We start from the raw sequence: 19,150 nt of genomic DNA on the forward strand, positions 1-19,150 counted from the left end.
GTCTTCAAGTTTTGTGAAAATATTTAACAAATATAGTTTTTAAATTCTAGCTAACAGCACAGAATACTAGATCTATTGTTAATAATCGCTTGTTCTAACAGGACAGACCACTTGTATGCCTTCTTCATTCAGTGGAGTCCAGAAATATATGCAGAAGATACTGGTGAATATACCAGAGAACCTGGATTTATAGTAGTAAAAAAGATTGAAGAATCTGAAACAAATGAAGATTCTACTAATGAAGCAGCAGCTAGAGAATGGGAGGTAAGGGGAAAAATGTGAAGATTTCATTTATCTTTTTGCTTTGTGTGAATTTATAGTTTTATAGTAGTTACAGGCAAAGTACAAGTGATCTTTGTACAAAAGAGTAATTTTTTAAAGGTTCACTGTCCATGTATATACATGTTTATTGAATAAATCTGATTAGTAACTTTGGTTTATTCCTATTTGTTATTTTCCTTTTGCTTTAAAATACTGGAGAAGCAACCTATAGCAATAAAATGCCTTTTATTGAGTGAACTTTAGAATAATATTAACTGCTGTTATACTAATTTTCATAAAATACTTATTTCAGATCTGATTTGTTTTAATGTTATCTCCTGCATGGAGGCGGTACAGCAGTTATTTAACACATTAGCACTCCTTTCTAATAAGCTCATAAAGCATTATCTTGACATCAGTTTAGCAGTAATGCTAGGGAAATAAGCTGTTGCTAATTTTACTCAGTAATGCTAGGGAAATAAGCTGATGCTAATTTTACTAAGTAATGAAACTTTTTTATGTGGTCAAATTTACTGATTGTCTAAATGGTCAGATTAACACTAATCAACTTTTTATAACCCCTCTTAGATCCACCTTTTAATATTACATATTATGTTTTTACATGCTTTGTCTTGTGGGATTGATAGGATGACAGTATCCGGTTTATCTCTTGTTATGGTTGCCTGAATTAATCTCTTCGTGCATTAGAAAATACAAAGCAGATGCTAAAATGTTTTTTATTATTTTTATAATTATTCAGATAATAAACTGAATCAAATTTTGTTATCCATGTGGTGCTAATGTTTGCAGTTGTTTATGTGATGAATGTATTGTGTATGTGCTTAACATGTATAATGATTGAAGGTATACATGGCATGTCTTTTGTTTAAAATGCAAACCAGATTTTGTATGTGCCTAAGTCCATTCTGTGTGGTATATACAGCATCAGTTTCTACTGTGACTACAACATAATGGACAAAACCAACATTATTAATCTTCTTACCAGCTTTATTCACAATAGCTGCAAACTGGAAACAACCTGAATGCCTATCAGCAGGAGATTGGATAAATAATTTTCAGAATATTTATATAATTCCAAATAATATAGCAATAAAAAGGTTCTATCGGTAACAACAACATGGATGAGTCTCAAAGATAATAGTTTAATAGAAGAAGCCAAGCCAGACATAAAAGACTGTATCACTGCATAATTCCATTTATATAAAATTCATAAGGGCAAAACTAGGCAAAAGTCCACCAGACTACCTGTTTCTGGGAGTTTAGGGCTTGGCTAGGGGCAGGAGGGAACTTTATGCAGAGTACTGGAGATGGTCTGTATTTTATTCTTGGTGATGATTTACATGGGTGTTCACATGTACAAAATAATCCCTATGTATTTAAAATTAGCTTTAGGATACTTTTAAAATAGCCCAGGTGATCAAACGTAGTAACAATAGAAGGTAGAGTGGAAGGGGATAAAATAAAGTTTTTTTTAAAGGTATTACCTAGCTAATAAGACAGGATTTAGTGACAATTAGGTAATGGTGAAGTTTCTAACTTAGGTGGCAAGGTGGATGGCAATATTTTCAATCAAGTAAGGGAGTTGAGAGTTTTCTCTCCTTTGGGATTGGAATACTTAACTTTGGAAATAATAGACTTTTATTATTGTTTTTTTTGAGTATTGACATTTTGATTCAAAGGAACTGCCTCAATTCTTGTGGAAGACTCTGCAGGTTATGATTTCTAAGGAAAAAAAAGTCTCCTCACTTGTTTTCAACTAGAATTGATTCAAATAAAAAGAAGATGGATGATAAAAAATTTAATTTTAAAAACTTTTTTTGCTGCATTGTCTAGAAACATTTTGTTGCACTAATATAGTAGCCACTAGTGACATGTGGCTATCGAGTACTTAAAACGTGGCTAATGCAACTAAGGAATTGAAGTTTTAGTTCTATTTACTTTTAATTAATTTAAATGTAAAAACCAATACTTGATTCAGTATTGGATGATGTTTAAATATGTTTGGAACAACTTGGATATATGAATCTATTCTTTCAACTATAAATTCCATGAAATCTAAATATGATCTAAGTAAGTTCAGGTATTTCCTATGAAATTAGGTGTCTGCATTGAGATGCAGTTAAATATACTAATTCCTATAGAAAGAACAGCCCCTAGCCACTTGTAGCTGTAGAGCACTTGAAATGTGGCTAGTCCAAATAGAGATAATCTGTAAATATAAAATATATACTGGATTTTAAAGATTTAGAATTGAAAGGAAAAAAAGTAAGATATCATTAATTTTTATATTGATTATGTTGAAATGATAATATTTTGGATATATTGGGTGAAGTAAATATATTAAAATTGATTTAACTTTTTTTTTTCCTTTTTTCATGTGTCCACTAGAAAATTTGTAATTGCATATGTCTTGCATTGTATTTCTCTTGTATAGTGTTGGTCTAGTGCCTGATAGCTACTAAGTACCTAAAAAGTAGTTGTTGCTTTTTTTTTTTTCCATCAAAAGTCTGTTGTTCACCTTAGGGCTCACTCTTGGTGTTGTACATTCTATGGGTTTGAAGAAATGTAAAATGACATAAAAAGTATTTTAAATGTTAAAAGGATTTTTTTAAAAAAGGAATTTGACTAGAGACATATATAAAGTAAGAGTAATTCAGAATTTCTACCTGCGGCCAGAGAAGAGGTGACTTAGAATTTAAGATGAATTTATTATGAATTTATTTCATGCTAACATGAAATTTATACATTGGGGAAACTTTTGCATATGGTAAACTCACCTCCTCTACTACTTGTCTTCTGTTTCCTTCCTGTCCCCCTACCTCTGTAAGAGGCATGAGGGCAGGGTTTTATGGGTTCCATACACTATCTGCAGAGCTAAGAACAGTACAGGCATATAATTCACCCTCGATAAATACTTACAGCATTAATGAATAAATTTGGACATAGATTAAAATAAATAATGAAACTTGTATTTATTAAAAATTGATCTGTATCCTAAAATAAGTTCTTATGTCACTTGTAGTAAATATTTTGTCATAAAGCCATAGACTCTGGAAGTTGGAATTAACTGACAGTTCAGCCTCTCTCATTTTACATTTTACACTGTTCTTGGTTCTGCTGTAATATATTTAGTGATAAGAAACTTACTACCTCAAAGGGCAGTACTTTTCAGTTTAGGAGTTCTGTTAGAAAGTTCTTTCTCTTAGTGAATTTAAAGAAACATACCTTTGTAAGTTTAATACATTTGTCTTTGTTCTTCCTTCCAGTGCACATTAATAAGAACATATTTTTTCTATATACTATGATATGAAAATTTATTATCAGATATTAATATTTAAATATAATTAAATATTATTTATTATTATTATCTTCCTTTTTAATCCTCTACCGGGATTATTTTCCCTGGTACTTCTGTTTGACTTTAGTAACTCTTCTTTGATCTTACACTATCCTCATCATTACCCTAAAAGGATTCATTAACTTTGGCACCCCAGATTACTAAAATGTGCACCCTTTTGTAGCAAGAAAAATTCTATAATATTTGAAACAATTTCAGATTCCAAATGTGCAAATTGAAAGTTCTACTGAAGATAATTAGAAAAGGTTGGAATTCAAGAATTAGAAATGATGAGAAAAGGAAGAAGATGAGAGCAGTATTAGAGATTTGTACAGTGAATTCCAGAGGGAAGTGAGAGCAGCAGAAACCTACCTTTACTAGCAAAGAGAAAAGATAGCTAAAATTTAAGATTGTCAGGAGTAAGAACCCCTTAAGATACATTAGAACTAAGATTCCTGAATATTGGGAGAAAGAATCTAGAAATACTATACATGTAACTCAAGATGTGTAACAGATTAATGTTATTTAATATGTACTCTTTATTGTTCTAGTTTAGTCATTAGTCAATATAAATATAGTTAGCATAAAACATCAGCTTACCTCAACATTGTTTCTTTTTTAACCATACTGTCTTGAGTTTCTTAATTATGAATTCTTCTGCTGTTGGTAGTTTAATAACCCTACCTTGTGACTGAGAAGGAACAATTGTAGAGTCTTCTGGTTTCTGCCAGTATTCAGTGCAAGAAGTCAGTAGAGCATGTTTACTGAGGATAATGTGTTATGTGGGCCTTTGCAGTTTTGTGAGAAATATTACTTGCTTTTTGATGGGGAGTGTTTTTATGGATGTTCACTGAAAAGGAAAATACACTAATGGCATTTCAGCAGTGTCAGGTAAATGTGGCAAAAGATGCCTATTTTGACCCCTACTGTTTGCTGATCATTGTGCTTTGATTTGATTAATAATACATAAATATAGAAATTAATAGTATAGTGAATGTGCATGTGCCACTCAGCTTTCTCAACTTATTTTATCTGTAATCCTTCCTTTTCCTCAGTTCACATTTCTTCAAATATGATAAAAAATGTTTAAAATACATGTAATATGAATGTATTTTTACTGTTTGCTGTTTGAATCGGCATCCAACTAAGGTTTAGATGTTTCGATTAGTTAATACGTCTCTTAATTCTCTGTAGATGTAGGTTCTCCCTCCATTTGTTTGCCTTGCTTTGCTTTTTTACCTTGTAATTTTAGCTTTTAAGAAATCATATTTTTCCTGTAGAATGTCCCATAGTCTGGATTTTGCTGATCACATCCCCACAGTCTTACTGACATGTTCTTCTGCCTTGGATTTCCTATAAATCAATATTTAGATCTAGTGTAACCCGCTTAATCATAGACTATTATTTTTATTTTACAGATAATTTCTCTAAGCTTGTTTCTTAAGCTTAATTTTAGCTAAAATCCTCAAAAGTGGTTCATCTGTAATTCAGAGACTATACTCTTCTACCACACCAAGTTCTCAACCTAGGCAGAACCTTTGAATCATCTGGGGGAGCTTTCAAAAATCTTAATACTCAGGGTCACCTCAGAGCAATTAAATCAGAACCCCTGGGGTGGGACCTACTTATCAGTATTCTTTTAAAGCTCCTCAGGTGATTACATTGTACAGTAGAGGTGGAATAACTACTGTACTACCCCAAGCCACCACTTTGGGTGTTGTGTTAAACATATATAATGCTAAGACAAAAGATACTTTCAGACTATATTGGTCATAAAATACTTTAATTTTCAAGTGTCTGTCATGCAAGTTACAATGTATAAAACATTTTCAAAATATTCCCCTTGTTTCTTTAATCATTTTATGCTTTGATTTTTAAAAAGATTTATCAGTAGTAGCAATCCTGACATAGTTACTTCAGGCATAGCTCCCTTACATACCAAAGGACTCCTATCACCTTATGTACTCAGAGACACTACAAGGAAAGGGAAATCAAGAAATATACCAGGGCTTCCATACTTTTTTTTTCATTGATCTATGCCTCTTGAACTTATCTGTCAAATGCGCTTTAAAGTTTGATGCACTTGACAAGTACCCAAGTGTCCAATGGTGTAGTCTAAAGCAGTGCCTACCACAGTAAGCCTGAATTATCTTTGAAGGCTGTTTTATTTTTAAGGTTCATGTGAATTTTGGATTTATCTTCTTAATTTATCTGCTGTACCTAAAAAGCTTTTAAAATTCTTATCATGAAATAAAAATGATGCTATAGTAATACAGATCAGTTTTATCCTATCACCAGGTACCATGGCACATAACTGCACCCCTCAGGCTTTATTACCCTTGACCCCAAATACCAACTTCAATAGGCACTCTACTAGAATCCTCTGAGAGTTTTAGGTTTCAGCTTGTCACATGTGTTGAGTGTACCAGTCTTGCTGCTTGATGACATGCCTCAAAAGTAGAACTTTTAAACTTAAAATTGCTTGTTGTACCACTTCCTTTGGGTTGACATTCCACTCCTTTTGGGATAAGAGCTGGCAGAAAAAGTTTTCAATTTTTTTTCATCTCTAAAGTTAATTTTATACCATTTGTAGTGCAGTATCTCTCATACTCCAGACCTACTAATTAAAACATCCAGTGGTCAAAACAACTAAGAAATTGACTTTATTAAATTAGCTTTAATTGATTTATTTAAAAGTTTACCTCCCAGGCTTACGTTTGTTGGTTAAATTTTAAAATACAAGTTTACTAAGATTGTATCCCCAGGTTTATCCTTGTTCATTAAATTTTAAAATATGGATTTACTAAAATTATATGCCCATAGTAAATTATATAACATATTAGTGCTTTTCATTTTTAAAAGCAATGATTGATATTAGAAGATTACTCTGGTTTACTTCTTACTTCTTACACTTGCCAAAGTATTGATAAAAATATGTTCCGTTCAGTGTTTGGTTTCTGATATGACTTGTTCATTTTTAGGTGCTTGATATTACTCACATTTTCTCAAATAATCAAAGCTTTCATTTAAGTGAAAGTGTAAATGTAAATATATCGGCTTCTTATTAAATAAACCTGTACAAAGGTTTTGTAGTTATTCCAAGTATTTTAGAATCTGCTTTCTGGCATAATTTTGTAAATCATTTATAGGATCTTCCCATTTTTACATTAATTTTTAGTGTTCTCCATTTTAATTATATAAATTTAATATATTTAACCTAATCTTAGCAATTTAGGCTATAAAATTTATCATATTATATCCTTATTGATTTAGTTTTCCACTAGGATGTGGTAATCATCATGTGGAATCAGTTCTGTTTTCTTAGTTGCCACTAATTATGTAGAGTTATTGCCATGGTTGTTTATTAGGTTTCTCAGAGAAGACTAACAGTTTGGTATTGCTGCAACTTCTAAGAAGCACCAGTATCAGGAGGCTTCAATTGTTTGGTTAATGTTTTACTTCTTAAGTTGGCAAACAATGAGTATTTATTCTGGTGTTCATTTTCTTAAACACATGGGTTGTTTTTTTGTTTTGTTTTTTAAATTAAAGCACAAATAATGCCAAAATTAAAATTGAGTCAATATATAAAACAAAATTCCTGATCTCTTAGCCTAGCCTGCAAAATCCGTACAGAATTGATTTTGTTCAAAATGAAAGTAGTCTCTATCTCTAAGTTACTAAGTAGAGGTCAATTTCTCAGATAAAAGCAATTAAAGAAGAATATACTTTTTTTTACATTGATCTAATCACATAGGATTACAAATCATAATGCCAAAGAAATTTAGTAAATCTGAAAAATTCATAAATCAAAAGCATTAAAAACAATTATAATTTATGAGTTAATACAAATTGTCGTATATCATATTTCTATATTGAGTATTTTTAAACCTCTTTATTGAGGTATGATTGATATACAAAAAGCTGTGTGTATTTAATATATATGATGAGTTTGGAGACGAGTATAATATCCATGCAACCATAACCACAGTCTATGCTGTAAACATTCATCATCTTCAGAAGTTTCTTCTCACCTCTTTATAGTTATTATTTTGTAATAAGAACACTTAACATAAGATTTACCTTCTTAGCAAATTTTCAAGTATATAGTACAGTATTATTATAGGCACTGTGCTGTAGAGTAGGTCTCTAGTTCTAGGCTATTATGTTTTTTCATATTAGCATTTAGCACCCAGGAGTCATTATGGTCTGTTTTGACTATTACTGATGTTAACTACCTCAGGAAAGTATTGAACCAATGCTTTGCTTTCCCTATTAATAATCTATCTCAGTTACTAGCCAAAAGCTACAGACTATAAAATTTCTATTAAAGCACAAAATGTCTAATTGATATTGTGAGAAGGGATGAATAAATGACAGACTACTTTATGATTTTAAAAATTAAAATATTACTTTAAATATTGAGTAGGGTAGATAATGTATTATTGCTTCTAGTAGACCACTCCCAACTTAGGGGATATCAGATATAAGGTAATTCAGTAATTTCAGCCCTGATAAAGAAAGTAAAGGAAAAAACATTAAGTTGAATATGTGAATTATGAGAACAGATTATGTTCAACCTTAAGCTGGTTATGTTTTTAAAAGTGCTTCATTTTATAGCCTGTCATTTTACATTTTTAATGCTAAATTGACATCTGCTTCAAGCCCTGGGGTATCTAGACAAATTTAAATGACCTAGCATTATGTTTTCTGAGTATTATGAAAAAAGAAAGGGCAAGAAGGAGATTTACTGAGCTCATTTTATGTCTGCTAGGTAGGTATTGTATTTATTAAATGGAAGTATTTGGCTTCAAGAAACAGAAAATCACACTTAAAAAAGCTTAGACCAGTTGATTTTTCTTTTTCAATTGAGGTATAAATAACATATAACATTAGTTTCAGGTGTACAGCATTATGATTTGATATTTGTATATACTGTGAAATGATCACCACTGTAAGTCTAGTTAATCTTTTTTGTGACAAAGACTTTTAAGATCTATTTATTCTCTTAGCAACTTTCAAATATGTAATGCAGTATTATTAACTATATTCACCATGCTATATATTATATCCTCATGACTTATTTTATAATTGGAGGTTTGTACCTTTGAACCCCCCTTCACTCATTTTGCCCTCCCCAATGCCACACCCCACCCCACCCCTGGCAGCCACCAATCTGTTTCCTGTATTTGTGAGCTTCATTTTTTGTTGTTGTTTTAAATTCCACATATAAATGAGGTCATATGATATTTGTCTTTCTCTGTCTGACTTATTTCACTTAGCTGATGAACTCAGAGTCCATCCATGTTGTCTCAGATGGCAAGATTTCAGCCTTTTCCCTTTTTTTGCCTATGTAGTATTCCACTGTGTATATATACCACATTTTATTCATCCATTTATCCATTGATGGACACTTAGGTTGTTCCCATATCTTGGCTATTGTAAATAATGTTGCAGTGAACATGGCAGTTCATGTATCTTTTAAAATTTGTGTTTTCATTCTTCAGGTAAATACTCAGGAGTGGAATTGCTAGATCATATGGTAGTTCTATTTTTAATTTGGGGGGGAACCTCAAAAAATATACTGTTTTCCATGGTAGCTATACCTATTTCCAATCCCACCAGTAGTGCAGAAGGGTTTCCCTTTTCTCCATATTCTCGCCAGTGCTTGTTATATCTTGTCTTTTTGATAATAGCCATTCTCACCGGTGTGAAGTGATATCTCATTGTAGTTTAGTTGTTTTTCAAAGTGTGGTCCCCAGACCATGACCAGCAGCAATAGTATCTATGAATTTGTTTTAAAAGTACAGGGAATTCCCTGACGGTCCAGTGATTGGGACTCTGCGCTCTCACTGCCAAGGGCCCAGGTTCGATCCCTGCTCAGGGAACTAAAATACCACAAGCCACAGCGCAGCCAACAACAACAACAAAAAAAATTTTTAAATACACATTCTCAGGCTCCATTGCAGTCTACTTATCAGAAACTGGTTTTGAAGCCCAGTATTCTGTTTTAACAAATGTTCCAAGTGATTCTGGTGTAGGCTAAAATTTGAGAGCCACTGGGTTAGATCTTTAAGAACCCATCCTTTCTAGGCATGGAGCCAGCCTTCTCAGAAACACATGGATGAAAACATACCTTAGCAAAATCAAAACTGTATTAGGAAGAAGGTGTGGAGATGTATGCTGAGTAAGACAACCAATGAAATAAGCTATCCTATACATGGTGCATGTGTGTATATTTTTTAAAATCTCATTTAAACCACATTTTAGTATGCGTTTAATATTTCTAATTCTAGAAAATCCGGCTGGAAGTAATGATAGGTTTTCAAAAGAGCACCCCACCACCACCAAATTATTGAATGCTGTTGGTGTGTGCAGAGGGAGTGCAGGGATGGGGGTTGGCGACCACAGTTCTCTATGTATATAATTGAACCCTGTATTGTAAAGCTGGTGTGGAGATGGGTATAGTGTGCCTACGAGGGACTGTGGGAGAGAGATCTTAGGGTAAGTGTGGTGGAGCTGGTGGGGGAGTTAGGGGGGTGACTGGTATGAGTGGCATGGCAGGGTGGATATTCATCAGGGGGTGTGCTGTGTCTTGTGCATGCACATGCTGGAATGTGCAGGAAGGAGATGGGGGTGTGTGGGTATGGTGCAGCGTTGTGTCTACTAGCAAGGTAGCTGTGTGTGTGTGAAGGGTGGCATTGTGTGCACAGCTTTGTGTGTACACACAACAAGGTAAAGGGGAAGGAGCAGTCTTAGCTTAAAATGGAAGAAATATTCAGTGTATCATATGGCATTGATATTCTAGTTAAAATTGAGGTAATCTAGGTAATTATAGTTTATAGTCATAATAATATTTAATCTTAAAAATTCACTTATATTCAGGATACCCCTGGTTAGTGAAGTATATACATAGGCATAGTAAATATAAGTACTTTTTCAAGAAACTAGATGTTAGAAAATGCAGTTTAAAAATGGACTGTGTTAATACTAAAAGGAATTTTCAGGTCACACTGAGTATCTGTATAGGATTTATTTGTAGTAGATTGGCTTCATTTTTACATAGTCATTCTAAAAGTTTGAGGATTGAAGGGTCCTCAAAGGATGTTTTACTGCTTAAAAAATACATGTAAGATGAAATTTTATAGGACTCTTAGATGTAAATGAGGAACAGAATTTTATGACTGTATGAGCAAATAGTAAAATGTTAATTGAAATCATTTGTGTACTTTGGGAGGGACTCTGGAAACTGTACTGATTACTTTTTTATGACTGGGTTATTTTTAGTATATTTCTTGTATATTGGTATTTGGAAATACATGCTCTGTATCTTTAAGCTTTTGAGTCCTTTCTCTGCACATTTGGGTACAGTGCAACCAAACTTGAACATGGGAAATCCTCTCTTCCCTCCCCAGCTTTACAGTCTCCACTCAGGACTATCTTTGCAATGGATGCTACTTAGTGATTAGCTCTCTGTCTTGTCAATCAAATCTTTGTCTCCAGCAAACTGTTTTGTCACTGTAGTAGGGCTCTTGTGCTAGAAATGTATTTTTGACAGAGGAAGAATGCTTTTTAAAACAGTTCTTAGGAGATTTGATGTAACTTAATTTGCCCTGGAAAGGAAATGTCTCGTCTCTGGTATGGGAAAAAAGGGAGAAGGCATCAACCAATTAATCAAAAATATACTCTGGTAAATCTTAGTCGATGATTTCAATTTCTATATTTATTAGTCTTTTTATGGTGACATTCTGCAAAATTGTATAATTTAAAAGTTTATAGAGAATATTTATAGAATACAAAATTGTATGATTATAAACGCATACCTTAATTTAAGCTATTTCTGCTAATTATAAATATCTTCAAAAAGGAAATGAATAAGGGACTGTAATTTTGGTTTGTGAAAGTGTTTTGGTTTTCCTGTTCTTCATCAACAGGAAGTTATCAAACCTTTATTCCTGCCTTAATTTTTAATTTAACTTTGTAGGAAAATATTTGGAATTTTTCTTTTGCTTAAAAATAAATTTAGTAGAACTATCTTAGTGAATTAACTTTAATTTTTATTGACTGGATCCCAGACTAAATACATTTATAATTTTGTGTTTTAAGACTATTACTTTAGCAATCCAAGAAGAGTCTTTCTTAAGCTATCCAAAAAGTTTCAAGCTTTGTTGCCTAATACAGAACTTTAAATGATATTCTAATAAAGAAATATCTTATTCAACCTTACTATTTCAAGAATCCTAGATATTTTTAAGTATGTATGCATTATTTATTAGAAAATGTATTGCCAGTTGTTTTTTCTTTGGTAATTTAAGATTATATCTTGCCTTATGAATATTAATGTTATTTTTACTGAGATTATAGATGATTTAAATGAGACTAGATATATACTTAGAACCGGGAGTGACTTTGGAAGATGCCCCCAAAGCAGCTTGCCACCCTTAATTAAGTTAAACATGTAAAAATACCAAAATGATTTCCATTGGTGGTATTGTAATTTGGCTCTAGAGTACTTTGTTAGGTCTTTTTATTTTTAAGTTGAACGATTTCAAGTTTTTGTTCATGAAACATCAGCACAGAGGGGTTTAGGCATCTGAAATGATTGGATATGTTAAAATTCTTATCAGATTATCAGATTAGCCAATTAACATAGCTTTTTTTTTTTAAACCAAGAACAGTGATGCTATGCATGTAGTTTTTTGATTTGCAGTTTGAATTAACATTTATCATTAGTTTGCTAATACTGTAATATAGTTTAATTTATTACAAATACAGGCAAAATGTGGATATTTTGAACTTTATAGGTCATTATAATGTACATCACACACTTACAGTCACCAATTCCTTTTTAACCTCATAGGAAGCTGTTATGTGATTTTTTTTCAGATATGAGAGCATGCTTCTCACTGGTCCTCAGCTCTGCGCACAGAGTTTATATATGTTGTTTCACTTAACCTTCACAATAACCTTGCAAAGTCAGTAGTATTACTTCCCATTTTAAAGGTGAAAATTCATATGGAGTGGTTTACTGAACCAAGTTGTCATGGAGCACAGAGATAGCTAGACCCTAGCATATTCATTACATCGCCAGGATGTCTTTGAACATTTTATAAAATAGTACAATACATTATGATGTGTTTTGGTGTGTAGACAAGCTCAAGTCCCAGTTTTCTAGCCGTTTTCCTTGCTTTGGAGTAGAAATCCTAGAAGCTGTAGGGTAGGAGAAAGGCTTAAGAAAATATGGATTAAAATGATAGCAGTTCTTTTACTTGTTTTGTAGATTGAAATTTCCTCTAAGATTCTGCCAGAGAGGGAGCTCTTCCACTTTAAAACTGAAAATAAAAAATAATTTTTCTAGGAGTATAACAAATATTTTAGAACAAATAACATTTCTCATTTTTGGACTTCGTATTTTGTAACTTTTACAGTTCTTCATAACTTTACTCAACTGATTAGTAGAATGGTACTACTTAAGTAATAAATAGTCTTATAGCTAGTATTGATACGGCCATATATTTATGTAAACTAGGACAGTTTTCTAAATGCTCAGTAACTGTGTGTTAGCCAAAGATAGATTATTTTCATTTTGTAAATGAATTAAAGTCTCAAAGATAATAACTAATAAGACTAATAGTTAGAATATGCTCCAAAATATATGGAAGAAAGTTAAACCTTTGCCATTTAGCTTGGGTGAGAACGATGTTGATGAAACAACTTTATCTTTTCCTTATACATTTTTTATTGAGGTATAGTTGATTTACAGTATTATATTATTTTCAGGTGTACAACATAGTGATTCAAAAATTTTTGTAGATTATAATCCATTGATAATTATTATAAAATACCAGCTATGTTCCCTGTGCTGTACGGTATATACTTGTAGCCTATTTATTTTATACATAGTAGTTTCTGCATCTTAAACCCCTACTCCTGTATCACCTCTTTCCACTGATAACCATTAGTTTGTTCTCTAGATCTGTGAGTCTGTTTCTTTTTTATTATATTCACCAGTTTATTTTTTAGATTCCACCTATAAGTGATAACATACAGTATTCGTTTATCTCTAATTTATTTCACTAAGCACAATACCCTCTAGGTTCATCCATGTTGTTGCAAATGGCAAAATTTTTTTTGTTTTTTATGGCTGAGTAGTAGTCTGTTGTATATGTATATACACCACATATTTAGGCATTCATCTGTTAATGGACACTTAGGTAACTTCCATATCTTGGCTTAATTGTAAATAATGCTGTTAGGAAAATTGGAGTGCATATATCTTTTCTTAAGTGTTTTTGTTTTCTTTGGGTATATACCCAGAATAGAATTGCAGTTCTCTTTTTAGTTCTCTGAGGAACCTCCATTCTGTTTTCCACAATGGCTGCACCAATTTGTATTCCCACCAAAAGTGTGCCAGGGTTCCCTTTTCTCCACATCCTCACCAGCATTTGTTAATTTGTGTTCTTTTTGACGATACCCATTTTGACAGGTGTGAGGTGATATCTCATTGTGATTTTGACTTGCATTTCCCTGATGATTAGCAATGTTGAGCATCTTCTCATGTGCCTGTTGGGCATCTCTAGGTCTTCTGTGGAAAAATCTCTATTCTGGACTTCTGTCCATATTTTAATTGGGTTTTTTGGTTTTTTGATACTGAGTTATATGAGCTGTTCATGTATTTTGGATATTAACCACTTACCAGTCATATTATTAGCAAGTGTTTTCTCCCATTCAGTAGGCTGTCTTCGTTTTGTCAATGGTTTCCTCTGCTGTGCCAAAACTTTAAGTTTAGTTAGGTCCTGTGTGTTTATTTTTGCTTTGTTTCCTTTGCCTGAGGAGACGGATCCAAAAAAATAATGCTAAGGTTTATGTCAAATAGTGTTCTGCCTAGTAGTTTTCTTCTAGTAATTTTATGGTTTCTGGTCTTATATTTAGTTCTTTAATCCATTTTGAGTTTATTTTTGTATATGGTGTGAGAAAATGTTCTAATTTCATTCTTTTACATGCAGATATCTAGTTTTCCCAGTACCATTTATTGAAGAGACTGTCTTCTCAAGATTGTTTTGGCTATTTGGGGTCTTTGGTGTTTCCATACAAATTTTTAAAATATTTGTTCTAGTTCTCTGAAAAATGCCATTGGAATTTTGATAGGAATTGCATTGAATCTGTAGATTGCCTTGGGTAGTATAGTCATTTTAACAGTATTAATCTTTCAGTCCATGAACACTGTATCATTCCATCTGTTTGTGTCTTCTTCAATTTCTTTCATCAGTGTACTACAGTTTTTCAAGTATAGGACCGTTACCTCCTTAGGTAAGTTTATTCATAGGTATTTTATTATTTTTGATGTGATGGTAAATGAGATTGTTTCCTTAATTTCTCTTTCTGATAGCTTGTTGTTGGTGTATAGAAATGAAATAGATTTCTGTATATTAATTTAGTATTCTGCAACTTTACCAAATTCATTGATGATCTATAGTAGTCTTTTGTTGGCATCTTAAGGATTTTCTATGTATAGTATCTACCTTCAGCAAATAGTGACAGTTTTACTTCTTCCTTTCCAATTTGTATCTCTTTTTTTTCCCCTTGTTTAATTGCTATAGTTAAGATTTCCAGTACTGTGTTCAATAAAAGTGGCAAGATTGGGCATCCTTGTCTTCCTTATCTTAGAGGAAGTGCTTTCAGCTTTTCACCATTGAGTATAATATTAGCTGTGAGCTTCTCATACATGGCCTTTATTATGTTGAGGTATGTTCCCTCTATTCCCACTTTCTGGAGTGTTTTTATAATAAATGGATGTTGAATTTTGTCAAAAGCTTTTTCTGTATCTATCAAGATGGTCATATGGTTTTTATTCTTCAATTTGTTAATGTGGTATATCATACTGATTGATTTGCAGATATTGAGCCATCCTTTCATCCCTGGGATAAATCCCACTTACTCATGGTGTATGATCCTTTTAATGTTTTGTTGGATTCGGTTTTCTAATATTTTGTTGAGGATTTTTGTACCTATGTTTATCAGTGATATTGGCCTGTGATTTTGTGTGTGTGTGTGTGTGATATCTTTGGTTTCAGTATCAGGGTAATGCTGCCCTCATAGAATTAATTCAAAAGTGTTCTTTTCCCTGCAGTGTTTTGGAATACTTTGAGAAGGATAGGTGTTAACTCTTTGCTAAATGGTACAATTCACCTGTTAAGCCATCTGGTCCTAGACTTTTGTTTGATGGGAACTTTTATTACTAATTCAGTTTCATTACTGGTATTTGGTCTGTTCACATTTTCTCTTTCTTCCTGGTTTATGCTTGGGAGATTGTACATTTGTAGGAATTTGTCCATTTCTTCTAGGTTGTCCATTTTATTGTCATATAGCTGTCTGTAGTAATCTGTTATGATTTCTCTTCCTTTTTCATTTCTGATTTTATTGAATTGGGCCTTCTCTCTTTTTTCCTTGATGAGTCAGGCTAAAGGTTCATCAGTTTTGTTTATATTTTCAAAGAACCATCTCTTAGTTTCACTAATCTTTTCTATTTTTTTTTAGTCTCCATTTCATTTATTTCTGCTTCTATCTTTATGATTTCTTTTCTTCTGCTAACTTTGTGTTTTGTTTGTTCTTTTTCTAGTTCTTTTAGGTGTAAGGTTAGGTTGCTTATTGGAGATTTTTCTTGTTTCCTGAGGTAAGCTTGTATCGCTATATACTTCCCTCTTAACTGCTTTTGCATCCTATAGATTTTGGATCATTGTGTTTCATTTTCATTTGTCTCCAGGTATTTTTTGATTTCTTCAGTGATCCATTGTTTGTTTAGTAGGATATTGTTTAGCCTCCATATATTTGTGATTTTTTACAACTTTTTTTCTTGTAGTTGATTTCTAGTCTCATATCACTCTGGTCAGATAAGATGTGTGATGTGATTTCAATTTTCTTAAATTTACTGAGGCTGGTTTTGTGGCCTAGCATGTGATGTATCTTGGAAAATGTTTCATGTGCACTTGAAAAGAATGTATACTCTGCTGCTTTTGGATGCAGTATTCCATATATATCTATTGACTTCATTGGATCTAATGTGTCATTTAAGGCCAGTGTTTCCTTATTGATTTTCTGTCTGGATGATGTAAGTGGGGTGTTAATGGCCTCTGTTATTATTGTGTTACTGTCAGTTTCTCTCTTTATTTCTGTTAATATTTTCTGTGTTAGGTGGTCCTATGTTGGGTGCATATATATTTACAGTTGCTATATCTTTTTCCTGGATTGATCCCTTGATCATTATGTAAGGCCCTTCTTTGTGTCTTGTAACAGCCTTGTTTTAAAGTATTTTGCCTGATAGAAGTAGTGCTACCCTGACTTTCTTTTGATTTCCTTTTGCATGGAGTATGTTTTTCTATCTCCTTATTTTCAGTCTGTGTGTGTCTGACTTCTTAAGACAGCATATATTACAGGTCTTGTTTTTGTATGCATTCAACTACTCCATGACTTTCGATTGGAGCATTTATTCCATTTACATTTAAAGTAATTATTGATCTGTATGTACTTACTGCCATTTTGTTAATTGTTTTTGCAGTTCTTTTTTTCTCTTCCCTTGTGATTTGATAACTATCTTTAGTGTTACGTGCAGATGCCCTTCTCATTTTTGTGTATCTGTTATAGATTTTTGGTTTGTGGTTACCATGAGGTTTTTATACACACACACACACACACACAAACAGAGCGAGTGAGCAATCTATATATATATGTGATTATTTTAAATTGTTGTTCTCTTAATTTCAAATGCATTTCAACAACCCTGCATTTTTACTCTTCTCTCTTCAAGTTTACTGTTTTTGACATATTTAACACTTTTTTCTTTTGAGTATTCCTTAAGTGTTTATCATGGATGTAGATGGTTTTACTACTTTTGTCTTTTAACCTTCCTACTAGCTTTTATGCAGTTGATTTACTACCTGTTTGCCTTTACCAATGAGCTTTTTTCTTTAGTAATTTTCATGTTTCCAGTTGTGGCCTTTTCTTTTTCACTTAGAGAAGCCCATTTAACATTTCTTGTAAAGCTGATTTGGTGAACAGTTTTACGTTTTGTTTGTCTGTAAAACGTTTAATGTCTCCATCAAATCTGATTGAGAGCCTTCCCAGGTAAATTATTCTCAGTTGTAGCTTTTTCCCTTTCATCATTTAAAGTATATCGTGCCACTTCCTTCTATCCTGCAGTGTTTCTACTAAAAATTCAGTTCATAGTCTTATGGGAGTTCCTTGTATATAAGTTGTTGCTTTTACCTTGCTGCCTTTAATATTCTCTTTATTTAAAATTTTTGCCATTTTAATTATAGTGTGTCTTGCTGTGGTCCTCTTTGGGTTGATCATGTTTGGAACTCTGTGTGTCCTAGACCTGGATGTCTGTTTCCTTTCCTAGGTTAGGGAAGTCTTCAATGATTATGTCTTCAGGTATTTTCTCTGCCCCTTTCTCTCTTCTTCTCTGACTCCTAGAATGCGAATGTTAGCACACTTGATGTTGTGCTAGAGGTCACTTAGTGTCCTCATTTCTTTTTATCCTTTCTCTTTTTTTTCTGTTCCAATTCTGTGATTTCCACTACTCTGTCTTCCATCTCACTTATCCATTCCTCTGTGTCATTTAGTCTAATGTTGATTCCTTCTAGTGTATCTTTCATTTTACTTTCTGGATTCTTCACCTCCATTTGGTTGTTCTTTTATATTTTCTAACTCTTTGTTAAACACTTATGATTTCTCACTCTGTTCATCCGTTTTTCTCCTGATTTCTTTGATCATATCATGATCATTACCTTGGTCCCAGTTCTAGTGCCTGTGTACTGGTTGGTGGGCCCTTTGGTAGTAAAGGGGAGGCTGTGGGCTCAGGGGTTCTTAAGGCGGCCTGTCTGCTTTTGGGTGGCGCTGTGTCCCTGCTCAGTTAGTTGCTTGGCCTGAGGCACCTGGTACTGGTACCTATAGGTTGGTGGGCAGGGCTGGGTTCAGGTGCTAATAAGGTAATGGGAAGATTCCAGATGGCACTTGCCAGCATCAATGTCCCCATGGTAGAACAAGCTCCCAAAGATGGCTTCTGCCAGTGTATGTGTCCCCAAGGTAAGCTCCTTTTGCCTCCTGCCTCTCCAGGAGACTGTCCAAGATCAACAGGCAGGTCTAACTCAGGCTCCTTTCAAATTACTGCTTCTGTCCCCAGTCCCAGAGTGTGTACACCCTCTTAAGAGTGAAGTCTCTATTTCCTTACAACCCTCTGGGTCTCCCAAAAGGAAGCCCCACTTGCCTTCAAAGTCTAACATTTTGGGGGCTTGTCTTTCCAGCACAGAACCCTTGGGTTTGGGAGCCTGATGTGGGGCTCAGACTCCTTGGGGAGAACTTCTGCAATAATTATTCTTCTGTTTCTGGTTCACCTACCAGAGGTATGGTCTCGACTGTACCATGACTCCACCCCTACTGCTCATCTTCATTATAGTTGTAAAAGATCTTTTCTGATAGGTTCTGGTCTGTTTCACTGATAGTTGTTCTGTAAATAGTTGTAATTTTGGTGTGCTC

The 19,150-nt window shown here is 33.3% G+C and overlaps 1 protein-coding gene across 9 annotated transcripts in view; it reads left to right on the forward strand.

Annotated features, from left to right (window-relative positions):
- The window catches only part of OXR1 (oxidation resistance 1), a 502,318-nt gene that overhangs the window by 455,426 nt on the left and 27,742 nt on the right, over nucleotides 1-19,150 (forward strand). For 8 of the 9 annotated variants that reach the window (XM_067017533.1, XM_059043607.2, XM_067017535.1 and 5 more), the window contains one exon: nucleotides 102-264. In XM_067017533.1, coding sequence (XP_066873634.1) covers nucleotides 102-264 — 163 coding nt within the window. Of the gene's footprint in view, nucleotides 1-101; nucleotides 265-11,044; nucleotides 11,307-19,150 lie in introns of those variants that run through there. The other variant, XM_059043616.2, reaches the window with a different exon arrangement.

This window comes from Kogia breviceps, chromosome 17 (genome assembly GCF_026419965.1).
Source record: "Kogia breviceps isolate mKogBre1 chromosome 17, mKogBre1 haplotype 1, whole genome shotgun sequence".
Classification (NCBI taxonomy): domain Eukaryota; kingdom Metazoa; phylum Chordata; class Mammalia; order Artiodactyla; family Physeteridae; genus Kogia; species Kogia breviceps.